At 39.3% G+C, this 27,535-nt stretch overlaps 1 protein-coding gene and 1 long non-coding RNA gene across 2 annotated transcripts; one reads left to right on the plus strand and one right to left on the minus strand.

Annotated features, from left to right (window-relative positions):
* On the minus strand, nt 1-26,823 carry LOC123322090 (homeobox protein Nkx-6.2). Its single transcript, XM_044909936.1, has 3 exons — nt 25,917-26,823; nt 12,894-13,075; nt 1-1,041 (listed from the first exon to the last, which is right to left on the minus strand). Exons 1-3 carry the CDS (start codon nt 26,554-26,556, stop codon nt 877-879), a joined length of 987 nt encoding a protein of 328 aa, XP_044765871.1. The 5' UTR covers nt 26,557-26,823; the 3' UTR covers nt 1-876.
* LOC123322110 lies at nt 17,785-18,731 on the plus strand. Its single transcript, XR_006539047.1, has 3 exons — nt 17,785-17,975; nt 18,070-18,155; nt 18,266-18,731. It is a non-coding gene; the product is annotated as an uncharacterized LOC123322110 (long non-coding RNA).
* Nucleotides 26,824-27,535: the final 712 nt, after the last annotated feature.

Consider the following 27,535-nt stretch of genomic DNA (forward strand, 5'->3'; position numbering starts at 1 on the left):
TTTTATTATAATTTTACAAATACAATTCAATATATTACATACAGGCTGCCAAATGCTATACGAATAATGAGAAAATTGCACAACTTCTTCACATTACTGAATTGCAAAAATTTCGGCACTTCCAATTTTCACTTCAATAATTTACATATTCGCTCCAAATAAGTAATTTGTACATAAATAAGTTAATTGTCGAATATACTACATAATCGTGATATGAAAAAATCAAGATCTTTGAGGGTAGGTAGGTTGATCATATTTTGGATACCTAAGAAATATGTCGAAATAGATTATACAAAATATCAACAACTTTAATTAAAAGTGCATAACAAGCAATGAATTGATCAAATAGTGAGCTACAGTGGGTTGTTCGTTGATAAATGAAAAATTACACGAATTCAACTAAGTAGGTAGTCTTATAATATACACTGGTATTAGTGAGTGGAAATTATTCAAGTTTCTACCAATAATTAGTTAATTTCTTTTTTTTTAATACTACTTACATGGAACTTGAAGTTCAGGGACTAAAAATTACAAATCAATCTCCATAAGTACGTAGAATTAAATTCGATCGTTCTTTACATAAACATAAAATTCGTGAACAAATTTGATTTGTATGTAGGTAATATTTTATAAGTATATCACTAAGCGGGTTACGCACCTTCAATTTTATCAAAACATAAGTATTATATTAAATAGCGATAATATAAGTATACATATTAATTCTCGATAATATTTATATATATTTTTTACAAAGCGCGTCCATTTAGTCCTCACGTTATCACGCATCACATTGTCATATAAGAACGAACACGGATCACTATAAACTATATTTACAATTTAAGTCCTCGGGCGTAAGTAATTTACAAATTCGGCGTTTCATTGCAGATTCTGCCTCTTGCTGCCATTCTCCTCCTCGGTGTCGGAGATAACGTCGCTATTTTCATCTGTCTGGTTGTCTAGGACCTCTTGCTTCCGCTTTGCGGTCGCCATTTCAGCCGCGTGTTTTTTCCTCCATTTTGTGCGCCTATTCTGGAACCACACCTGCAAAAATAATGCTTTAGTTTTAGGTATTTCAAATCTAGAGAGGAATATTCAGTATTTATCGCCAACGAAATTGCGGTACTCATTTATTGTATCAGATATAACTACAATTGACGAAACGGAATGTTTGTTTTTCTGTTATATTATCTCATTTTTAGAAAGAATCCGAAAAACGGTGAAGGAAAAAATGTTTCTTTTGTCCTAAGAATGTTGAAATATATTTACAAGTCAAAGATTCACCCTGTATATCGTATCGTATCAGTTGCTTACAAGAGTTCAAGATCCTTTTTTGTTAAAAACGGTCGAAACGATAATAATCGATTGTGGAAAGTGAACGATATAGTTTGACGTGAAGATCGAATGCTCAAGTCATATACTTTTGGTAAGGGTGGAGTGAGAGGCGGAGCTACCCCCGTGAGGGAGCGGGAGCGATCTTGAAATCTCGTCGCAAAACTGCTAAACATCCGTTCTACACGTTCTCCGGCGAATTCTGTATTACGAAACCATTAGATATCAAATTCGCGAATAACATGGTATTTAAAGCAATGCAGTGGAGCCATAAATCCAGGGGAAATGGGGCTTCGCAGTTAATGCAGCCTGCGCGCAGAAGGTGCCGTTCCAACGTTGAATTTCCATCAATTATTTTATCTTAGGCTCAGGCGGAGGTGAAGTATTATTTCGCGAACTTCTGCACGCTCGCCAATTGCTACTTTCACCTCCGGCATACTGGAAAGGGAAAGTTTCATTCGTTGGACGTCGCAAAAATGTAATAGGAGTCCGAAAAAATGTGAAATGAGCACCTCTCCCATGTTAACGAGAGGCTGTCTCCTGACAGAAAGTGTTGAAAAACGCCAAGAAATGTTCCTTATACCCTTGACCCCATTCTAGCCACACCAACATGTGTTCCAGTCCACATGTTCGAGAGCCCAACCATATCACACACGCCGTTGCTCCCTTCCCAATCGCCTGGCGGATCCTCTTGCCTTAAAATCGAGGTTATGTAACCTATCCCGTATTGTTTCATCAGGAAATATCACAGGAATGAGCTATTTGTTGGGGATATGGTGGAGGAGGGATTTGGTCGTGTAATTAACAGTGTAAGGCGATCTTGGGCGACGGTTGTAGCTCTTGCTCTTCCATCCCCGTGTTTAAAGGAGCACTGGCAATGGTACGATAGCGATTCCAAGCCCTACTAACTACAGTTTGTGGAATCCGGAGTAACTTCTTGTTGAGTTGAACCTAGGTTCTCCCAACACACTAACTGTTCGAGTTGGCAGGCTTCTAAAAGCATGTTAAACTAGTGAGAATTGATCCATAGTTGACACTACACGATACCAGATGAGTTGGAATAGCCCAATTTACGAGAAATTAGTTTTTCGGAACTGAAAATCTTAAGTTTTCTCTTGAGCAGTAACTAGTAGGTTTAGCAAAATGGCGAATGCGCATGGATATTGTAAATGCAAAATGTAGGAGTCCGAAAAATGTGAAATAAACACCCCTTCTATTGGGTGTCAAAAATGGGAACCGCTCCCATGCCCACGAGAGGCTGTATTCTGACCGAAGGTGTTGAAAAACGTCATGAAATGTTCATTATACCGTTGACCCCGTTCTAGCCACACCAACATGTGTTGCAGTCCACATGTTCGAGGGCCCAACCATATCATACACGCCGTTGCTCACTTCCCAATCGCCTGGCGGATCCTCTTGCCTTAAAATCGAGGCTATGCAACCTATTCCGGATTGTTTCACCAGGAAATATCACAGGAATGAGCTATTTGTTGGGGATGTGGTGGAGAAGGGATTTGGTCGTGTAATTAACAGTATAAGGCGATCTATGGCGACGGTTGTAGCTCTTGCTCTTCCATCCCCGTGTTTAAAGGAGCACTGGCAATGGTACGATAGCGATTCCAAGCCCTACTAACTGCAGTTTGCTGGATCTGGAGCCTCTAAGTGACTTCTTGTTGAGTTGAACCTAGGTTCTCCCAACACAGTAACTGTTCGAGTTGGCAGGCTTTTAAAAGCATGTTTAACTAGTGAGAATTGATCCACAGTTGACACTACACGACAGCAGATGAGTTGGAATAGCCCAACTTATGAGAAATTGGTTTTTTGGAACTGAAAAATTCAAGTTTTCTTTTGAGCAGTAGGTAGTAGGTTTAGCAAAATGGCGAATGCGCATGGATATTGTAAATGCAAAAATGTAGGAGTCCAAAAAATGTAAAATGAACACCCCTTCTATTGGGTGTCAAAAATGGGAACCGTTCCCATGCCCACGAGAGGCTGTATTCTGACCGAAGGTGTTGAAAAACGTCATGAAATGTTCATTATACCGTTGACCCCGTTCTAGCCACATCAACATGTGTTCCAGTCCACATGTTCGAGAGCCCAACCATATCATACACGCCGTTGCTCCCTTCCCAATCGCCGGGCGGATCCTCTTGCCTTCAAATCGAGGCTATGCAACCTATTCCGGATTGTTTCACCAGGAAATATCACAGGAATGACCTATTTGTTGGGGATGTGGTGGAGAAGGGATTTGGTCGTGTGATTAACAGTGCAAGGCGATCTGGGGCGACGGTTGTAGCTCTTGCTCTTCCATCCCCGTGTATAAACGAGCACTGGCAATGGTACGATAGCGATTCCAAGCCCTACTAACTGCAGTTTGCGGAATCCGGAGACTCTAGGTGACTTCTCGTTGAGTTGAACCTAGGTTCTTTCAACACACTAGCTGTTCGAGTTGGCAGGCTTCTAAAAACATGTTGAACTAGTGAGGATTGATCCACAGTTGACACTACACGACACCAGATGAGTTGGAATAGCCCAACTTAGGAGAAATTAGTTTTTGGAACTGAAAATTTTGAGTTTTCTCTTGAGCAGTGGGTAGTAGGTGTAGCAAAATGGCGAATGCGCATGGATATTGTCGCTTAATAAACGGGCCATCTTGTTTTAGAAATGGACTGTTTCGGATAGTTCCAGGAGCGGCGCCGAAGATGGCCATGAAAAAGCGGAAGGGTAGTAATTGGGGGGATTAGCAAAGTAATGATATGTGTCCATTTTCGGGGTGCGAGATTAGCAGTAGGTGATTAGGGGCGTTTTGTAGCTGGGGTGTCCGAACGTACGAAGTGATCCTTAATTTGGTGCTCGTCGAGGTATGGGAAGAGGGAGGGGGGTGGGGGTGGGGGAAAAGGGTTTGGGTGAAAGGCAACGTGTACAGCTAATTACGCAGTCACTTAGCGTTAATCGATTCGGTCGCCTTAAGCTTACGGTTAACGACACACTAATGACTCGCCATTTACATAGCGGTTGAGGGTTAGTTAGGCGAAAGCTGGCCGGGACCGCCCTCGTGTAGATTTTATCTGAAATTATAAAAGAGGTCCTCGCAAACAATAAAAACACGTATACGTCATTTAGATTAGCGACGTCAGCAATAAATCACGGCATCATTTCGCAAAGAGCTATCGCCGGACGATGCATCGATACCGCAAAATAAAATTCCATATATGTGTCATGGGAATGATGGATTGGGGCACGACAGACAGCAATGGCGACCGAAACCGGTCCGATGGGGCGGTCCCTCAGCGCCGCCGAATGTCACCGTTCTAAGGGGAAATTTATATCCGATATATCAGTTAATTGAATTCGGTAGATATTACGCTTTGATTGAAGCCCGCACCAATTTCGTTCCTGTTTTAATATTTGTCTCCTGTTCCGATCGAATTGCCGTCGTCACTTACCTAAACCACCCTCCCTGACCACCATCGCCCATCACGAGCTCCTCACTACCTTACGCCTTCAATACAGGGTGTCCCAGGACTAATGGGAATAAATTCAGATACAGAAATTAATTAATCTAACTGACCCCATCCTTTTTCGAATTTTCGAAGGTCAAATTCTCCCAGAAAAATCATCGTAGATATGAATGTGATACACATTTTAAAAGAGCAACTCTTCTAGTGACATATCTCGAAATTTCATCCATCTCGGTGCAACCGTTCGGTCTTGACGAATTTTTATCTGACCCTATCTTTTTGGGTCTCCCTATATTAGTACATATTTTGATAATGCGGAATTTGATTCAATGGATGGTTTTTTTGGTGGAATTTTTTCGAAACTCGCTGTATAGCTCCAGTATCAGTATTCTCAGTTTATATTGACGATGCTGCGAGGTAAAAAAAAATAAAGCGCAGACGCATCCCAGGAAGTTCATTTGAATAATGGGGCTATGAAAGAACCTCGGCAAAATTATTCGAGAAGTAAAGCTTTAATTCACAAAAATGCGGAATGTTTTTTGATAATAAAAATGTTCTCGGATTAAATAAAAATGCTGAATGAAAAGCTCTCTCGGGAATTAATAAGTTAGCAGAATCTCGACTAGCAGTTTTGGTAAGCTCCGAAACAACGTTCCTCGTTCCTCCACGGTCGCTCTTTCCCATTAAATTCTCTGAATTATGCTCGGTCTATTTACTTCCCTTTTTGTTTATTCCCGCTTTATTCCCAAATAACTGTATTATGTTGATTGGTCGACGTTCAAAAGTCGATGTTTTCATCGAATATCTTGTTGTATCCCCTACTAATTGAATGAAGCGGGGGGATTTTTTTTTCAATTACACTGACAAAAATGATGAAAATCTAAACGAAGGGAGATAGGCTCACGGAATTGCTTGGAATAGATTCAGTGTATTCGAAAACCTATATTTTCATACCAAATTTTCGGATATCTGACACTGTTTACGAGAAAATCGAATTTTTTGTTTTTCCACTTTTCATTTTCGAGTTGACTTCGAAGAGCTCTCTGGAATGCAATTCTCTGTTGGAGCATCAACTGTTTGGTTTTCTAGAATCTTCGGAACAAATTCTATGCACTCCATATCTTAGGACAGTAGTAGGACACCCTCATTTCCAGACAGAGGTGCAAATAGGTCATTTTAGGGGGGTCTAACCCCTTGCTCATTTTTGACCCAGAAATTCGAGATTTTCGAAATCGAGTTTTTGTGCTTGGGTGGAAGCCTAGGCAACGCTGATTATAGAACCGGAAATCCCAATTGGATCAGACGAGTATAATAGGAGATATCGCAGATTGAAATTGGCAGTTTTTGAAAAAATGCCATTTCAGAGATGAAAATCTAAACGAAGGGATATAGGCTCACGAAATTGCTCGAAATAGATTCAGCGTATTCGAAAACCTATATTTTCATACCAAATTTTCGGATATCTGACACTGTTTACAAGAAAATCGAATAAATTGTTTTTTTCACTTTTCATTTTCGAGTTGACTTCGAAGAGCTCTCTGGAGTGCAATTCTCTGTTGGAGCATCAACTGTTTGGTTTTCTAGAATCTTCGGAACAAATTCTATGCACTCCATATCTTAGGACAGTAGTAGGACACCCTCATTTCCAGACAGAGGTGCAAATAGGTCTTTTTAGGGGGGTCTAACCCCTTGCTCATTTTTGACCCAAAAAATCGAGATTTTCGAAATCGAGTTTTTGTACTGGGATGGAAGCCTTGGAAATGCTGATTATAGAACCGGAAATGCCAATTGAATCAGAAGAATATAACAGGAGATATCGCAGATTGAAATTGGCAGTTTTTGAAAAAATGCCATTTCAGAGATGAAAATCTAAACGAAGGGAGATAGGCTCACGAAATTGCTTGGAATAGTTTCAGCGTATTCGAAAACCTATATTTTCATACCAAATTTTCGGATATCTGACACTGTTTACGAGAAAATCGAATTTTTTGTTTTTCCACTTTTCATTTTCGAGTTGACTTCGAAGAGCTCTCTGGAGTGCAATTCTCTGTTGGAGCATCAACTGTTTGGTTTTCTAGAATCTTCGGAACAAATTCTATGCACTCCATATCCTAGGACAGTAGTAGGACACCCTCATTTCCAGACAGATGTGCAAATAGGTCATTTTAGGGGGGTCTAACCCCTTGCTCATTTTTGACCCAAAAATTCGAAATTTTCGAAATCGAGTTTTTGTGCTAGGATGGAAGCCTTGGCAATGCTGATTAGAGAACCGGAAATCCCAATTGAATCAGACGAATATAACAGGAGATATCGCAGATTAAAAATTGCAGTTTTTGAAAAAATGCCATTTCTGAGATGAAAATCTAAACGAAGGGATATAGGCTCACGAAATTGCTCGGAATAGATTCAGCGTATTCGAAAACCTATATTTTCATACCAAATTTTCGGATATCTGACACTGTTTACGAGAAAATCGAATTTTTTGTTTTTCCACTTTTCATTTTCGAGTTGACTTCGAAGAGCTCTCTGGAGTGCAATTCTCTGTTGGAGCATCAACTGTTTGGTTTTCTAGAATCTTCGGAACAAATTCTATGCACTCCATATCCTAGGACAGTAGTAGGACACCCTCATTTCCAGACAGATGTGCAAATAGGTCATTTTAGGGGGGTCTAACCCCTTGCTCATTTTTGACCCAAAAATTCGAAATTTTCGAAATCGAGTTTTTGTGCTAGGATGGAAGCCTTGGCAATGCTGATTAGAGAACCGGAAATCCCAATTGAATCAGACGAATATAACAGGAGATATCGCAGATTGAAATTGGCAGTTTTTGAAAAAATGCCATTTCAGAGATGAAAATCTGAACGAAGGGATATAGGCTCACGAAATTGCTCGTAATAGATTCAGCGTATTCGAAAACCTATATTTTCATACCAAATTTTCGGATATCAGACACTGTTTACGAAAAAATCGAATTTTTTGTTTTTCCACTTTTCATTTTCGAGTTGACTTCGAAGAGCTCTCTGGAGTGCAATTCTCTGTTGGAGCATCAACTGTTTGGTTTTCTAGAATCTTCGGAACAAATTCTATGTACTCCATATCCTAGGACAGTAGTAGGACACCCTCATTTCCAGACAGAAGTGCAAATAGGTCATTTTAGGGGGGTCTAACCCCTTGATCATTTTTGACCCAAAAATTCGAAATTTTCGAAATCGAGTTTTTGTGCTAGGATGGAAGCCTTGGCAATGCTGATTATAGAACCGGAAATCCCACTTGGATCAGACAAATATAACAGGAGATATCGCAGATTAAAAATTGCAGTTTTTGAAAAAATGCCATTTCAGAGATGAAAATCTAAACGAAGGGAGATAGGCTCACGAAATTGCTCGGAATAGATTCAGCGTATTCGAAAACCTATATTTTCATACCAAATTTTCGGATATCTGACACTGTTTACAAGAAAATCGAATATTTTGTTTTTCCACTTTTAATTTTCGAGTTGACTTCGAAGAGCTCTCTGGAGTGCAATTCTCTGTTGGAGCATCAACTGTTTGATTTTCTAGAATCTTCGGAACAAATTCTATGTACTCCATATCCTAGGACAGTAGTAGGATACCCTCATTTCCAGACAGAGGTGCAAATAGGTCATTTTAGGGGGGTCTAACCCCTTGCTCATTTTTGACCCAAAAAATCGAGATTTTCGAAATCGAGTTTTTGTGCTAGGATGGAAGCCTTGGCAATGCTGATTATAGAACCGGAAATCCCAATTGAATCAGACGAATATAACAGGAGATATCGCAGATTGAAATTGGCAGTTTTTGAAAAAATGCCATTTCAGAGATGAAAATCTAAACGAAGGGATATAGGCTCACGAAATTGCTCGGAATAGATTCAGCGTATTCGAAAACCTATATTTTCATACCAAATTTTCGGATATCTGACACTGTTTACGAAAAAATCGAATTTTTTGTTTTTCCACTTTTCATTTTCGAGTTGACTTCGAAGAGCTCTCTGGAGTGCAATTCTCTGTTGGAGCATCAACTGTTTGGTTTTCTAGAATCTTCGGAACAAATTCTATGTACTCCATATCCTAGGACAGTAGTAGGACAGCCTCATTTCCAGACAGAGGTGCGAATAGGTCATTTTAGGGGGGTCTAACCCCTTGCTCATTTTTGACCCAAAAAATCGAGATTTTCGAAATCGAGTTTTTATGCTAGGATGGAAGCCTTATCAATGCTGATTATAGAACCGGAAATCCCAATTGGATCAGACGAGTATAACAGGAGATATCGCAGATTGAAATTGGCAGTTTTTGAAAAAATGCCATTTCAGAGATGAAAATCTGAACGAAGGGATATAGGCTCACGAAATTGCTCGAAATAGATTCAGCGTATTCGAAAACCTATATTTCCATACCAAATTTTCGGATATCCGACACTGTTTACGAGAAAATCGAATTTTTTGTTTTTCCACTTTTCATTTTCGAGTTCACTTTGAAGGGCTCCCTGGAGTGCAATTCTCTATTGAATCATGAACTGTTTAGTTTTCTGGAATCTTCAAAACAAATTCTATGCACTCCATATCCTAGGACAGTAGTAGGACAGCCTCATTTCCAGACAGAGGTGCGAATATGTCATTTTAGGGGGGTCTAACCCCTTGCTCATTTTTGACCCAAAAATTCGAAATTTTCGAAATCGAGTTTTTGTGCTAGGATGGAAGCCTTGGCGATGCTGATTATAGAACCGGAAATCCCACTTGGATCAGACAAATATAACAGGAGATATCGCAGATTAAAAATTGCAGTTTTTGAAAAAATGCCATTTCAGAGATGAAAATCTAAACGAAGGGAGATAGGCTCACGAAATTGCTAGGAATAGATTCAGCGTATTCGAAAACCTATATTTTCATACCAAATTTTCAAATATCCGACACTGTTTACGAGAAAATCGAATTTTTTGTTTTTCCACTTTTCATTTTCGAGTTGACTTCGAAGAGCTCTCTGGAGTGCAATTCTCTATTGTAGCATCAACTGTTTGGTTTTCTAGAATCTTCAAAACAAATTCTATGCACTCCATATCCTAGGACAGTAGTAGGACAGCCTCATTTCCAGACAGAGGTGCGAATAGGTCATTTTAGGGGGGTCTAACCCCTTGCTCATTTTTGACCCAAAAATTCGAAATTTTCGAAATCGAGTTTTTGTGCTAGGATGGAAGCCTTGGCGATGCTGATTATAGAACCGGAAATCCCACTTGGATCAGACAAATATAACAGGAGATATCGCAGATTAAAAATTGCAATTTTTGAAAAAATGCCATTTCAGAGATGAAAATCTAAACGAAGGGATATAGGCTCACGAAATTGCTCGGAATAGATTCAGCGTATTCGAAAACCTATATTTTCATACCAAATTTTCGGATATCTGACACTGTTTACGAAAAAATCGAATTTTTTGTTTTTCCACTTTTCATTTTCGAGTTGACTTCGAAGAGCTCTCTGGAGTGCAATTCTCTGTTGGAGCATCAACTGTTTGGTTTTCTAGAATCTTCGGAACAAATTCTATGTACTCCATATCCTAGGACAGTAGTAGGACACCCTCATTTCCAGACAGAAGTGCAAATAGGTCATTTTAGGGGGGTCTAACCCCTTGCTCATTTTTGACCCAAAAATTCGAGATTTTCGAAATCGAGTTTTTGTGCTAGGATGGAAGCCTTGGCAATGCTGATTATAGAACCGGAAATCCCACTTGGATCAGACAAATATAACAGGAGATATCGCAGATTAAAAATTGCAGTTTTTGAAAAAATGCCATTTCAGAGATGAAAATCTAAACGAAGGGAGATAGGCTCACGAAATTGCTCGGAATAGATTCAGCATATTCGAAAACCTTCATTTTCATACCAAATTTTCGGATATCTCACACTGTTCACGAGACAATCGAATTTTTTGTTTTTCCACTTTTCATTTTCGACTTCACTTTGAAGGGCTCCCTGGAGTGCAATTCTCTATGGAATCATGAACTATTTAGTTTTCTGGAATCTACAAAACAACTTCTATGCACTTCATACCCAGTAATACACCCTCATTTCGAGACAGAGGAGCAAATAGGTCATTTTAGGGAGGTCTAACCCCTTGCTCATTTTCGACCCAAAAAATCGAAGAGTTTCTATCAGAAAGAAATAATTGATGATGATCAAATTCCTCTTGCTTTCGACATCGTTGGACCTAGAAACCTTATCGAGAGCGAGGGTTCTTGTTTGTGAAACCAAATGAAGCATCCAGAACATCCAAGTAGGCTTACTAGTGATGAATTGGTTCTTAAATCTCTGTCGATATCAGGTGCGGATCCATATCCTTCATCACTATTCAAATAAAGACTGTTTATACCCCCAAAAAATCCCCTTTTTTATCTTTAAGTCAAGCGGACCCTCCTAATGTGCACCCCCTTATGGTGTCGGTTCGTTCTAATGATTCCTTCCATTTCCATTGTCTATAGGAAAGACTATACTTGTATGATGTATTGCCTGGATGAGGGTGTGTGGTAACACCGTATAATCTCCTAGCAAATTGAATTAGGGGGCGTCGTATTTGTGGAGCGCCACTTGTTTGTGTCAAACGTCGTCATAGCCCCGGGGCTTCTCCTATCTGATAGGGGTCGATTCGCTGGCAAAATTTTATTTCCAATCCTTACATTTATATGTAGATGATGCAGTTTTATCTCCATTCGGGGCTGATGCCATGATGGAATATTGCGGAAAAAAATTATATTTATTTATGTTCTTATTCGAAGGGTTCATCCCCAGAAACGAAGTCCTCTTCTCACAAATCTTAGAGTCTAACTCATTATATGAATTTTTTGGAAAATCTCGAGCATATTGTGAAAGGAAGACCTATTCATTCAACTCGTGGAAAATTACGTCTTTTAGTGAGTCTCCAGACAATGGTATATTATCGAACACAATTACAACAGTGAAGGAGATAATATAATGTTCAAGTTGGCTAAATACTGCTTTCTTTCCGGGAATAAAACGAAAGAGTAAAGAAGTTACGCCAAATTCGGCACCCGCTGTTAGACTAATTTATACTCTAATTTAATTAAAGTTGTAACAACATAGAATTAATTTTTAATTTTCGAAAAAAAAAAGCGACGCCCAAGTCTGGCTTTATGATTATTATTTTTCTTGAGGTGGAAGATCCGGGCGGCCAGTGTTGTTGCACTGCTTTATTTTTTGCCACTCCCAGGGGTGCCGTTGACTTAATGAATTTTGTAACAACCGCATGCGGAGAAAAATTCCCTTTGACCCATAAAGTTACATTAAATGTCGTTTGTTCTCGTCAAGGACCTCCAGAAATCTACTTGAGATTTTCATTTAATTAGTTTCTAAAATAGATATGTTTTTATATGTTCTTTGATGCTTGTAATCCGGCAATCAATTCAACCTTTTTTTTTAATGAATTTCTTCGCTATCAACGGAAGCTACTGATGGATTTGGTCGCTGACAAAACTGACAGATTATGATCCGGTAATATATGCCGGATATTTAATCAGTAAATTGAATCTGAAGCCGGTTAATTCTTCCAATTTAAAATTTAATACGGCGACAAATATCTGGGGCTTGGGGAACAAGTCGAGCATATTGTGTCAGCGTCAGCCGCGGCTGGAAGGCCCTAATATATCGGCTCGTTTCAGAATGAATCCGATTAACTTTAAGTATATTGTGGGGTTAAAATAGGCCGAATCTAAATCCCCCATGAGTAATACAGTGGTGACGCGTGCTGGCGATATGTTGTACGGAATTAATGAAAACACGGAGATGCCAAACCAACAATTTCCGGCGATTTAGTCAAGTGTAAATGCCCTTTTCGCAATTTGCATTTTTATTGAATCTCAAGCCACGCAGATTTGAATAAGAGCCGGGATTGTCGACGGAAAATAATTCGCCTAATATTACATGATCCTAAAATTCGAAGGAGATGCAGCAATATTTGAATATTTTCCGGAGCCAGAATCGAGAGGGTTTGCAGTGTTTTTCCACCCTGCTGGAAGAGCAACGAGTCCATGTATCAAATGTGAACAGTAAAATTGATGTAAAATCAGTATTTTCTCACCTTCACTTGGCTCTCTGTCATTCCTAAGGCATACGCTAATTTGGCCCTTTCTGGCCCTGCAAGGTATTTGGTTTGTTCGAAGGTCTTCTCTAACGCAAAAATCTGCTGTCCCGAAAATGTAGGACGTGTGTGTTTCTTTTTTGCGTCTTTGTCACTCAGTCCACCCATATTACTGTGATTCACTGAAACAGAACATAAACAAAATTCAATTATTACTTATTACCAAGGGCATTAGTATCGTGAAACGTTAAATTGCAAAATTTCAATGGTAATCAACGGTGGTTGATATTTTCCAAGTGGATAAAGAAGGGATAAGGATTAACCTATCCATTCACTTCGATCACACCCTTATTATGTAAACGGTCGTAAATTCCTTCAAATTTGTGGTAGCCTCTGTTCGGCTCCCTTTCAGATAATACCGCCGTAGTACCTTTGGATACCGACCCATTGACAAATAAGTCGACCAATCAATCTTACCATTTGTGTTTACTATACGTATTTTTGTATTGTCAAGTCAGGTAGGAACTACTTCCTGGCATTTGTTTGACTGGGACAACCAGATTCATTCATAAAACGTTGTACGATGGAAACCACCCTAAGGTTGACTTTATATACAGGATGGCCCGACGAAAATTTGACTCAGGAAGGAGAATTTTCGATAATTAAAAATTGGGACATCCTGTATTTACACGCTGCAGATTTAATCATGAAGTAACAGAAGAACAACTGTGTAATTACACCTAGCAGAGCTCCTCCTGCAAGCTGCGGCTTTTTAATGATCAACAATATAGGAATTACAATGGCTTCATTTGCCATACTTCATAATCCCCCTTACTGAAGAAGAACGCCGCTGTAATTAATTTTTTCGCCATTTCCCCACTTATAATGTTATGAACAGCGAAGGGAGGCTGTTATCTAATATGCTCCAACGATATTACAGTACGTTGTTTATTTCACTTTAGATCTTTCTGATATGCTGATAAATTTTCAGGATGAAAAAATAAATACCCTCGATCAACAGAAAAAACTCGTGGAGCCTTTCACGTTTCACAAATAAAATCTCCAATCGTATTCATAAAAATGTTTAAGGTAACTTGAAAAATGTAGCATAGAGGGTGTAATGACATTCAAAGCAATTATAAGGCAGGTACAAATCTGAGGATCTGTCGGTAAATATAGAAAAGAAGACTTTCTATTTATGCAGGTGCTTTTTCAAAATTCAATAATTTGCCTACTTAAAATAAGAAATATAACTTTTATTAGATTCGTATTTTATACGTTCCGTTTTGATTGATAATTAAACATTGAATTTAATTCCTTGACAGCCTGATTTTAAATCTAGGTACCATCCGTTGCTTGAGAATAAACCGTGAACTACCAAGAATAACAATAACAATGATAGGCACCTATTTGATTTTATGACGATCCATGCCATTCAAATTAAAAAATCGACAATAAAAAGAGGGTCCCCCAATAAAAATGGTAAGGCAGCAAAATCATAGTCTTATTGGCGTTGTAAAATCAAATTGATGGAAGACCGTGAAAGATTTTTATGTCAACAACTATGAATACTAAATGAATAGGCCATTAAAAATCTAATTGTATTCATTCGAGTTGCAAAATGGTCATAAACTTAGGTTTAATAACACGATTGGGAAATGAATTCAACATCCATATGTAGAGGCGATTGCTTTTTTATTGGTTCTGGATTTTGCTAAATCCTCGATGAATGGTATGCATTTTCTGGGTGGGTTAATTTTCCCCCTTTCAATAAATAATCCAGAGAAAATTCGAAGCAGATGCCTTATAGACCTCAACACTTTTAATCTTATGTTCCATACTCAAGATTCTAGAAAGCGACATAAAAAATTAATATCAATAATTTAATGGATGTTTCTTGAGTAGATCATCTCGACCTCATTCACAAACACATAAATAATTTCGGATGATATTTTCTTCCACATTAGATGGAATAGATAGAAGAATGTATTCGTCTGATTCTAGGATGAAGTCATAAAATTCTATACTTGATTTTCATCGGAGAAAAGTGTTTTGCAGGCACTAAAAATGATTCAATAGTTAACCAATAGGAAAATATAAGGGAAAGAAAATGCACGTTGAATACGAAATTGCTGATCTCGAAAACTGTCAGGACCCCTCTGAAATCGTTTCATCCTCGTCTCTCAACACATGTTACCAGGCTCAAACACTCGGCTACGCTTCAAGACAGGCCGTTCAGCATGTGTCAAACTGTCCTATGTGCACTGTCACACCCTAATTAACATACTCTTTTATATTGCCCATTTGCTGGACATAAAATTAAATCTCCTACGGATTTATTCAAATGACCTATCGCTTTTCCAACCTCTGTTCCAATTCATTTGCTGGATGTGAATTTTTTCCTTGGGTTTGGATCCAGAATTCTGCCTTCTCTGATATCACATTGGTCTCGTTGAAATATTTTTTGAGTAGGTTCTTATATAACACTGTCATTGTTGGATTTTAAGGCCTGGTGGTTTCGTCACTTAATCGATGTCATTTTGTTAAATTACTCTTTTGACATTGTGAACAATCAATTCATCAATAATCAAATTTTGATTGTTTTTTATAGATATGGTTCTCCAATCTGAACAATCTACAATAAGGAATTGGATTGGTCCTGATTTCAAGATGGTTCTACTTTGAAATAGATTTTCTTCAAATAGTGAGTATAATCTTCCTTGAAATGATCAGTCTGAATCAGTTCCCTGTTCATTTTTCAGGAAAAATGATCTTAGTGATCAGAATTGTGTTAAGTGCCAGCCAGGATTACAAGAAAGAAGAAAAGGACTGATCGAAGGGTCTTAGAGCTCAGTCTTGACCTTTTTAGGTCTTGGCTGCTAAGGGATCTCCTGGAAGTCATTCCCAACTTTAGCCATCGATGGACCAAGAGCGATAAAGCAAGTTATAAACGTCAATGTGAGCCTTTTTCTAGTTTCATGAAGCGTTGATGTAAATTTTAGCACTTATCTACGAATCTAAAATAAGGTATTTTTCGCGCGACAATTGATTTTATGATTTTTTGTACTTTTCCGAAAGTACAGCCCTGAGATTACTATCGGACGGTTACTTCATCTTTCTGTAAAAATTGTGGGTAAGTCTATACATATTTACTCTGAGGTTATTAAATTAAAGTCCGTGATGGCATTTCTTTCCAGATATCTTACAAATCGTCAGGAAGGCAGAAGAACAATAGTACCTATTACCTGATTTCTAGATAGTTTGATAGAGGGACTCTCTAAAGAGGTATGTTTTCTAATCCTAACTCCGTTGATATAATTTTTCTGAAGATTTTATGACCTTGCATTCAGCAATTATAAATTTTTGAATGTTTTTCCAGCTGTCCTATTTCCTTGGATCTGACGAATCTACAAAAAACCATTGGATTGGCTCTGGCTCTAATTAGAAATGAATTTTCTTTAATTGGTGAGTATTATCTTCCTCTATATTCAAAATTTCATTTCATTGTCATGTCTATATAAGCTTGATTCATATTTATCGTTTTTAATCTTAATCAATTTCGTTTTATTTTTTCAGAAAAACTGATCTGAGTAATCAGAATTGTGTTAAGTGCCAGCCAGGATGACAAGATACAAGAAAAGGAATGATCGAAGGGTCTTGGAGCACAGTCTTGATCTTTTTAGGTTTGGGCTGCTAAGGGATCTCTCGGACGTCATTTCCAACTTTAGCCATCGATGGACCAAGGGCGATAAAGCAAGTTAAAAACGTCAATGTGAGTGGTTTTCCCTTTGCCGCGAATGTAAATGTTTTTTTTTTGGGGAATTCGTCTTCGTATCTAAAATTCTGTATTTTTGGCCCGCGAATTTATCTCGAGTGCGAAATGTAGGTGAAGAATCGACTATGCAGGTAATTAAAAATATGAAAATAATTGAAATATTCATAATATAATTTCTGAGGATTTTGAGCTATACGTTACTGACAAAGAGGGTAGTATTGAGAGATCAATACGTAATTTTTACGCAGTAACGTATTATTCATAGAACAGTGGTCTAATATTTTTTTCTCAGTTCAGTTGTCCAAAGTAGAACCCCGAGGTTACGATAGAATGACTCCTTCCTCCGTCTGGAAGAATTATTGGTGAGTTTATACTTACTTACTCAGAGGTTGTAATAAGAAGTTATAATGGCATTTCTTTCCAGATGACCAGATATCCCACGCATCATCAAGAAGGCAAAAGGACAATGGTTTTTCCAGATTTCCAGATAGTTGAACTCTGAAAGGGACTCTGCTCGAAAGGTATTATTCCTAAGTTTTTTGATATATGTATGTAATTTTGTTTGACGATTTGGTATTTTCAACTCATAGCAATCATCTATAAATTTTCAAATATTTTTTTCAGATACATATTCGATTTTCTTCTATCTGAAGCAAGGAATTGGATTGGTCCTGGTTTCAAGCTAGTTTTACTTTGAATTAGTGAGTATTAACTTCCTCGCTATTATTATTTGTGACTCTGAGTGCTTAGGTCATATTTATCATTCTCCATCCCTTTTAATTTTTCAGGAAAATGATCTTATTGATCAGAATTGTGTTAAGTGCCAGCTATTATGTCAAGATAGAAGAAAAGGAATGATCGAAGGGTCTTAGAGCACAGTCTTGACCTTCTTAGGTCTGGGCTGCTAAGGGATCTCCCGGACGTCATTCCCAACTTTAGCCATCGATGGACCAAGAGCGATAAAGCAAGTTATAAACGTCAATGTGAGTCTTTTTCTAGTTTCATGGGGTGTTGGTTTAGAAGAAGCACTTTCCTACGAATCTAAGATAAGGAATTTTTCGCGCGACAATTGATTTTATGATTTTTTCAATCGTTCCCAAAGTACAGCCCTGAGATTACTATCGGATGGTTACTTCATCTTTCTGTAAAAATTGTGGGTGAGTTTATACATATTGACTGTGAGGTTATAATTAAAGTCCGTGATGGCATTTCTTTCCAGATATCTGACAGATTGTCACGAAGGCAGAAGAACAATATTACCTATCACCCAATTTCTAGACAGTTTGTCAGAGGGACTCTCTAAAAAGGTATATTTTTTAATCCTAACTCCGTTGATATAATTTTTTTTAAAGATTTTATGAGCTTGGAGTCAGCAATTATAAATTTTTAATCTTTTTCCAGCTGTCCTATTTCCTTGGATCTGATGAATCTACAAGAAAGCACCGGATTGGTTCTAAGTCTACTTCGCTATGGATTTTCTTTAATTAGTGAGTATTGTCTTCCTCGGCATTCAAAGTTATATTTCATTTTTTATTCCATTGTTATGACTATGGATTTATCAGTTTTAATCTGAATCGATTTCTCCTTAATTTTTCAGGAAAACTGATATTAGTGATTGTGTTAAGTGCCAGCTAGGATTACAAGAAAGAAGAAAAGGACTGATCGAAGGGTCTTAGAGCACAGTCTTGACCTTTTTGGGTCTGGGCTGCTAAGGGATCTCCCGGACGTCATTCCCAACTTTAGCCATCGATGGACCAAGAGCGATAAAGCAAGTTAAAAACGTCAATGTGAGTCTTCTTCTATTTACCCCTGAAATAACCTAGGAAATAACCGCTAAACCATAAACGTTAGGAAAGTGCTTCTATGTCAATTTCACTTAACACTTTCTATATAATTTGAAACCTCTATCATAGTATGTCACTCAGTCTGTACTATGTAAGTAACAATTCCTTCATCGTTGTTGATAATTGGAGTGTGGATATCGTAAATTAACAATGCGTGGGTGGTAGCAGTTTATGCTATAAATCCAAACTGTGCGTATGCGGATGACAAGGTGTAAATGTTATCGAAGGTAATCAGTGAACGGCTGTAAAGCGGATATTATTGCTTGTGAAACAACTGATGTCATTTGACATCTGTTAAGATAACGGAAGCGATTGTGCTATACCTACCGGCTTGTAATTCGCTCTGTTTTGACGCCGACTGAATTTGGAATAGCAACAATTGAGTGGTAGATTAGATATTCAACGGAGTTCCGATTAGATATTAGAAATTTCAAATTCTCCTTCCTTCATCTATTGCATTTTTCATTTCTGAAAATTTCGCCGGTTATTGAAGTCACTTGACACTTACAAGTTGGTAAACCGATTTAGTATAAAATTTTTGTGAATTATTCAGTTTCGTTCGTATTTCACTAGGTACGTTAGATAACGATCCGATTTCTTGGCAATTCGAGTTAAGATTTGAGAACCAGTCGTGAAAATAACGCCAATTCTGAGATATTCAAAGACGAAAATGAGATATAATCGATTTATGAGCCTATCGTATAACGCACGTTTCATTAAATGCCGTAAAAGCGTTGAATTTCAGATTAGCGAATCGTTAACACGTTGAAAGTAAAGATTCCAGCTTCCACAATCCATCTTTCTTATCGCCAACGTTATGCATGTCGTGTAAAACAAGCATCACCAGTGTGGCAGTGTTTCTGCGGTCACAGCCAGTAACCTAGCAACGAAAGAGGGGTTGGAAATGGTGGAATGGCGAGATCGAGCAAGCTGTTTTAAGCAAGACACCCTGTTAGAATAATTATTATATCTGTAGATAACGGGATCATGGGATTATCTACTTTGGTATCTCGCTATCTCTTTATATTCTTGCTTGCACTCTCTTACGAGCTCACGTTATGCGAAATGGATCTTCTCCTACTTGTCTGAATTATAACACCCCCTAATGAAATCAAACGCAAGATACACCTGAGGAATAAATTGACGATCAAATTCTTTACCTCGTTGGATTTCTCGAAAAGCATATTCTAGATAGTCACGATGGCTCTAACCTGAACATTTATATATAGAGACATGTGACGATGATAAAATAATGTCGAGTCCTACCAGATACAGATACTCTTATCTTGATTCTGAAAATATATTCCAATATTGAAAAAGGCACAGCTATTGTTGATTGAAGGGTAGCAAGTTCTAATCACTCAGCTGCTCAGCTCTCAACTGTCATGTCGGTGCCAAGAGAACCCATTGGCGTAGCCAGGGTTGGAAAATTCTATCTGGGGTGGAGGGACACCGAGGCTCCTACCTGTCTACGCCCATGGGTGAACCACTCCTGAATAGGAAAAAGGTTGTAACATCCCGATAAAATCTCCTGCTTAGAGATTGACTAGTGTTTTCTAATGACGTAAGACACCGCCCTTTTTGCCTGCTCAAAATGAAAGGGTTGTTCTTCGACTACTTGGAGATCGACATCACAGTTAAATATGTTAATAGGAGAGGAACTTGTCCCCCTTCAATTCGAAACTAGCCCAATCGAAATTTTGGTTCGAATGTCTACAGGGTCATGTCAAATTGTCCTTGAGTCACTCTGTACATGTTAGATAGCTTTCAGTAAAAATAAATTTGAAATTTGATCAAATTCAAATGATATGAGTATGTAGAGCGAAAAACTGGTCTGATTCCACAATTATTTTTTTTTTGCTAGCATCTTCAACGATGAATTCGTTCTGACTCTGGGGAATAGAGAAAATTCTTTATTAACGCCACGTTCCAAGAAACAAACTCGAAGTGATCGGGCATTTCGTGAAAACGTATCAGATTTTCATCAAGTTTTAGTAGTGATAGAAAAGGCCCCAAAGGTCGCATTATATCGCTTAAGAACATTCGCTGCGGCTATTAAGGGAGATATTGTTGAAATACCGACATTATTTATTGGATTATTCCTGTCTATATTGCCAATATTACTCCGAAAATATCGCCTGTGATGCAAAAGAAGTCCATTGCATAGAAGTTGATATTTTTATATCGAAGACATTCCAGAGTGAACAGACCAGATGTCTATATAATAATCTATATATGCTGACAACGCAGAGCATAGCTTCGGATAGGACTCCTGGGACACATGAGCCCCGAACAAATTCAATAATGCATCTACACGGCTCTTTCTCCCATCTTACGACAATCTATATTATATCCGTTGAGTGCGGATATTTCGGATGATATTACCATATTCCAGCATGTCGAGAATAGTGAGCATCTCCTTCTGAATCATACTACCTCTTATTCTCAGATTGTTCCTTCTCGTTTCCCTGCATGATTCGATATGATTTTTTTTCATATCATTATCACAAATCTCTTCATTAAGGTGGTAATCAGGTTTTCTCCCATGAGTTAAATCGACTTCCATCCATTCTCAAGGAAAAATTTGAAATAAGAGGAAGCATTTGAAGCAGCTTCTTCACATCCATTACAAACGAAATTCTACACAAGAATTCACCCCTAATCTGTTGACAGTAGGACCGTCGACTGATTGAAATGAACGTAGAGCCATCCCTTGTTTTCTCAAAAAATATGTTTGTTTATTTTCACGATCCGTACTCGAAAGGAATATCTGTTGTATAAATAACGTTTTAGGAATGACGTCGTTTTTATCGGAATCGTTGTTATTTTCCCGGGGGTTCCAAAATCAAAGGTGGAACGATTCTGGAGACAATTATCCCTGTAAATATTTGTCCAAGGTTGACCGGGGGCTAGGAGGCAGCGATTCACTCTCTCTTATCTTTGCACGGTTCGTGGAACTTTTGACTGAATGCGACCCTTGTTCGAGAGCGATACGTTTCAACGATTGCGACAGAAAATTTTCATTGTTGAGTGGTTTCGGAACTATGAAATCGGTATCTAGTGATCAATTCATTTGCTGCTCTCAGGAATCTTCCCTGATTTGGGCTTCAAGGAATGTTTTATCATTGGGAATGTCATTTGCACAGATTTCGTTTTGCAAGAGCAAAATTCGAATTTTTCTTCGATTGAACCTGGAGATACGTTGAAAAAAGTTAGTCAGCCTGTCCAATAGACCATTTTTGAGGGTCGAAATTATGGGGATGATCATAAGAGATAAGAGAAATGATAGTTTGAGGTCAGTTTATTACCCTAGTATACCTACTGGCTTGACGTTGAGCTAGTGATTACTTAAGCAATTGGAGTGCAACAAAATTTTCACTATGGTTCGATGAAAGTCCAAAATTGCAGGGTGGTATATCTGCGGCACTTTGAACATTTCTCTTTTCGCGATTTCAAAGTTCAGACGAGCCGAAAGCTATAAGATCATACCAATTAATGTTCGGTATGTTTGATTGGCCAAGTTAATAACACTATCGCCAGATGGCGCAAAACAAATAACACATACGTCAGCGGTCATAACGGAAACGTATCCGGAGGGTTGTTGGGGAAGGGAGCGGAGGGGTATTGGAACTCGATCTCGACTAGTCTACCGACCACAATCACCTATAACTTGTACGTCTGATATACGATGTAATAATGCCCTTAACATATGTGCCTCTCGAAGCGATAACGAAATTAGTATTGATATGAACGGATCAACTGGACTAATGAAGAAGCACATATGTTATAGAAATGTTTTCCTTTTAATTATTTTCGTATATTCCGGAGTGGAATGTACCCTATCGGAAATCTGATTAAAAAACTGATTACTTGGGAATGTCGAGACTAGCTGGTGGCGAATTATGTTCAGAATATGATTGGTCTCAGCTTGGGAAAATAGCGCCAGTTCCTATGGCAGTTCAGTAGAGAGTATAACACTCTAGAAGAATCTTCTGAGACTGGAATACTCTAGATACTGAAGTATCCAGATCTTGCAAGAATATGCTACCTCCTTACTGGATTCCTCACAGGGGATTGTCTTCTCAGGAAGCACGTGATGACAATGGGTCTAGATGAAACCTGGTCGCCAGGTGATCTTGTGCCATTGCTAGCCAACGCAACCTTGCATCAGGAGATGATCTCCTCGAAGACATCTCATCAGGAGGTGATAACAGCTTTGATGGGTGGCACACAAGGTCTTAAGGTGGCAGCGCAAGGCAACACCTTGAAATCTACAACCTACGTCCCTCTTGTGGTGTGCCTCATTGGGCACCATCCACGGAGAGAGGAATAAAGGTAGGCACAGCCTTTCCGGATGTACCTTGAGTATCGGATGGCGTCTGCAAATTTTCATTCGTCATTGAGGATAGAGAGGCACGTCGAAGAGGCGTCCCTGGTTGATTGCCACAAGCCTTCGAAACGGTCTGAAAAGATCGTTTCCGTTTTATGAATGGCGGGATGATGTTCCTAAGTTTTCCACTTCCTGGAATTAAGCCATCGTCTCCAATTGTGTCAAAATATGATCAAATTGTATACGGAGGGTAGGGCAATTTATTAGTATAGAAGCCGTAAAAGAAGATAGAACGGCGGAACAGTAACATGACAGACCGTTAAATGAAGCAGCGATGAACAAGTAATTCACTGCAGGGGTCTTCAATTAGCGGAGTTGCCAGTTATAATGCCTTACCTCGGGTGAAGCCGCCATATCGACCATGCTGGATGTTATACGACAAACACTCAGATAACTGTTTATCACCGACATAAGACAAAGTGCTCTCAATTTAATTTATCTATATGTTGTTTCCTCTTGTCCCGAACAACTATGTTTCGGAATACGCCCCCTTTCACCCCTGCAAACACTGAATCGATGCGGCAGAAATTCCAACAGATTGTTTTGATAAAATTGATGAAATACACAATGGACCATTCCTCAAGATGCTCTTATAATATCGAAAAACTTGTACAAAAGTCACTTGAATAATATGTCTTTGAGTCGTTCAAATATTAACAGTAGATTCTGGGTAAAAAGAACCCTTTTTCCCTTACCCTTATTTCTGATTCGGCCCTGATAAAAATAAATAGCCATTTTTAGATTTCATAATGAGCTGTGCCAACCCTGGAAAAACAAAATTACCTTCCGAACAACTAGCTGAACCTGCGACACCACACATTTGTAGATCTTCTGAACAGTGTTGTATTCAGCCGAAGTACCCAATTTTTTAAATTTCACAGTTATGTACTTTTTAATTTTTGAACATCAAATTACTCGAAAACGGCGCATTAGTCAGTAATTCCTCATCATCTGGAAAGTATGATAGAAATCCTGTGGCTCGAAGAGAAGCACCAATTGAAACTGAGCTGAATCCATCATTTTCAGAGATATTGGAAAAACTGTGTATATAAGGGAGCGATTTTTCAATTTGTAACGGGTAGCATCGGAGCTTTATATTCGTTTAATTTCATTAACATTTCAGGGTAGATATCATTGTTCTTGCACAAGTCGTAAATTTATATCACAATGAGTTAATATCGGAATTTATGGCATTCATCTCACCCTATAGAACAGTTTATGTCTATCGCGATCATGTTTTGCCGCACCAATTTGCGTATCTTTTAATTGGAACTATAAAAGCACCCCATTACGTTCGTTACGGAAGGGGGAGCAAATCCACCTATAACCAAACTACCCAGGGAATTTTACTGATTAACTTTGACCAGTTAGCACGTCAGTGTGTCTCGTACGGTTTCGAATGATAATATTCGAATATTGTTGCTCTTAATTGTTCGAGTGTCTGTCCGATGATGGTGGCTCCCTCCACGAACACAGAAAATATTTGATTACTCTCGCGATATAAGGAAATCATGGGCGTAGACAGGTGAGGGGGGTCGATTGGTTTCTGGATCAGTACCTCGAAATTAATTGTTTACCTATACCATACATGGATATACGTGTTTTTCATGTTTGTCTGTTCTGGGAGATTTTTACAATTTCTGGAGATCAGATTCCGACGGGAACATAACAGCTGGAGCGTGTTATATTAAGGATTTCTGGTAATCAGAAGTTCTTACAGTGTATAATCGAAGAGTCAGGATGTGAAGTCCTAGTGTTGCCAGGGAATCTGGCAGCAGCTGGCATAACTTGCTTAGCAGAGCCGTGATGATATCTACAGGACTGACACAAGTCTAAAACTTTCATCTGATGGAGAAAAACCTTTCATCTGCAGACTGTTCAAGTACTGGTCTACTCTGGATGAAATCCAAGTGCACTTGGAACAAGAAAGCAGTATTCTAGGCCTGGCCTGATGTGGGTCTTGAAAATTGGAAGAATCTGGTTAGGCGAGAAATATAACCTAGAACTCATGATGGCCAAGTTTCCATCAGCGGACTCTGCAAAATTTGGCCACATATTGCCACCAAGTGAAGTAAAAGTTGTGTTTTCAACAACCAAAATAGCCTTATGGACTTTTGTAGGTAGAGCAAGGAGCAATGCCTACCCTTCTCATACGACTGCTCATATGAGTACTTACAAAAGAAATCAATTTCTGAGCTTGGAGCCATTTGACGATACACATTGGAATATTTATGCGAAAAATACAGGGGCTGTTCAAAACACTCCTGGAATTAAATGTCAAGTATATTTTGTTTTTTCTGCATTGTTCCATTAGCGTCAGGATTCATCTATAGAATTGCATGATTCTTGGCGTTTGAGGCAGATGGTGAAATATGAGAACAAGGCACTTTTCAACCATAAAGAGGCACGGTGTAATACCTATGGTTATGAAGAAACTAAAGATGGCGTTATTGATTTCCCATAATCTATAACGACTCATTTTGCCGGTGACATTACGGTCGAGTGTGATGATTTCACGTTTTCACATCGTTTACCTTGTGTCCCTAATTCCCTCAACAAATACCGTACATCCGTCGCCAAACCCATCGTGAGCTATTTGCTCGGTTTATGAAACAAATAGGCACTTTCTGGTCTAGAGAAGGTAATCTAATCCTCCGACGTTCAAACAACTCCATGACCGATAAGGTCAAATCAAGGAAACCTTAATGGGGGCCATTCTGAATATGAAAGGAAAGACGTTTGCTTAACTATTGCAACCGCTATTATTGTTGAATGATGAAGACAACCTTCTCGGCGTGAAGTCTTATTTAACAAGTATGAAAATGGATATCTTTGGTACTGGAACCTTTGGTTACATACACAAACTAATTAGATCATAATCAAATTGATTACCACGAAGAATTCATAGAAAATAACATTCGAAGCAAGTTTAGGGTTATCTCATTATTGAACTATTCAACGTTTTGATCGGGAAAGGGTTTTGGGGGTTTGGATATTGAAAATTGAAGACTTACTGCTGCTGAGGCGGTCCCTCCAGGCGATGGGGTTGGCGACCAGTCCTTGGAAGCCTGGCCAGTACAGGCCGCTGGTACTTCGCGACAGTTCGACCGGCGGCTTGTTGACGGAATTGGCCGCATGGTGGTGGAAGAATGCGGCCGCGGCAATGTTGAAGCCTCTCAGGCCGGCGGCGTTGGTGGCCGCCTGGCTGTTGGAGGCCATCCCTAGAGAATTTTGGGAGAAGCCGAGGCTGTGGGGAAAATGTAGCGGACCTGCCGTGACCTGGGTCGGTCTCGACAGGATGTGGTCAATGCCGTGAGGATTTGCCCCCTGCGAACTATTACTATTGCCGCCGAGCGGGCTGCGGGAGGCCAAGCCGGAGCGTTCTACGTGTAAATTTGTACGCTCCAGCATGACATCCGTATCGTTCTTATCTTGACGATGGTGCAAATGGTCAGGAGACAGGTGCTGCTGATGCGTCTTCATCTCCGTCATCGAGTGCAGGGCGGCCAAGGGGGCGGCGAGCATGTTGCGATGCTCCAAGTTGAGGAAGCTCAGGTTCTGGTGACTGGCGAATTCTAACATTTTCGATACCGGCGGCGGCGGTGTCACCGATACCTCTGATCGATCACTAGAAGCGTCACTGTGTTGTGTCATTGCCGATGGAGACGCCGTGGCTAAGGTGTTAGGGACGCGTTCGACGCGTCTATGCCTTTTGGTCCTTCTAGCCGGATCACACGACCACGTGCTCGAAACTGCACATCACAAGCACCGCACTTGAGAGGTCACGAATGATGACTGTCCCGGATTGGAATGTCTCGAAATTGTGACACCGGCCAGCACCCGCCGTAGTAGAGCTGTCAGAGCCGTTGCTGGTGACGGACACGTCGGAATAATGCTAGGTGAGACGGTGGGCGAGGCTTAACAGAGAGGGGAGCTGTATGAACTGTAGTGCATGTTAAATATGTGCTACTGTTAAAGTTCATTATTCTGGCCTGCACCGCAGGGTTGGCCGCCCTTCATCCCTGCGTGCAAGTATTCTGCTTTATTTTTAAAAGAGATTAATGCTTTTTTCATTGGTTGAAAGGAGGGCCGATCGTCGTGATTGGTGGAAGCGGCAGTCACCGGAAACGCCCGCCATTGTTACGTAGCCCGCCTTTCCCCCTCCGGCCGCATATTATCGTAGTATACATGAGACTCAATCTGAAGATATTTTACCGGCACAAAACATGTTAGCGGTGGAAGCTGGGTTTGAGTGCCTCACGTCTCATCCGTAATCCCGATCTTTTACCGGTAAACCTGATCCGAACGTACATACACCCCTCTCACGTTGATTCTCCACCCTTTTACGCCACTCGAACGATGTAACGGCCCCTCTCTCGATGTGCCTCATTAATTGAATATTTATCATTAATTCCACTATGTTGAATAAATATTTATGGAACTCGAACAACACCTACCCATCCCAGCCATTCGTTCGCGTTATTTTTATATTTATCAATAAATAGAAAACCGATGATTACTTCAACCTCGAAATTTTCGATTATATCCATATATTTGACATTCATAGTGGTCAGTTCAAAAAGAGAAAATGAATATCCTACGTCAAAAACCACTAATTTATATAGGGTTTTCA

This window comes from Coccinella septempunctata, chromosome X, assembly GCF_907165205.1.
Source record: "Coccinella septempunctata chromosome X, icCocSept1.1, whole genome shotgun sequence".
In the NCBI taxonomy this organism is placed as follows: Eukaryota; Metazoa; Arthropoda; class Insecta; order Coleoptera; family Coccinellidae; genus Coccinella; species Coccinella septempunctata.

Bases quoted from the DNA above. Each gene is read 5' to 3' on its own strand.
- LOC123322090 (XM_044909936.1), bottom strand. From the start codon at position 26,556: ATGACACAACACAGTGACGCTTCTAGTGATCGATCAGAGGTATCGGTG. The intron at 13,076-25,916 runs GTAAGTCTTCAA...GTTCTGTTTCAG, and splicing joins GAGGGACCGCCTCAGCAGCA to TGAATCACAGTAATATGGGT. The intron at 1,042-12,893 runs GTGAGAAAATAC...TTATTTTTGCAG, and splicing joins TGACAGAGAGCCAAGTGAAG to GTGTGGTTCCAGAATAGGCG.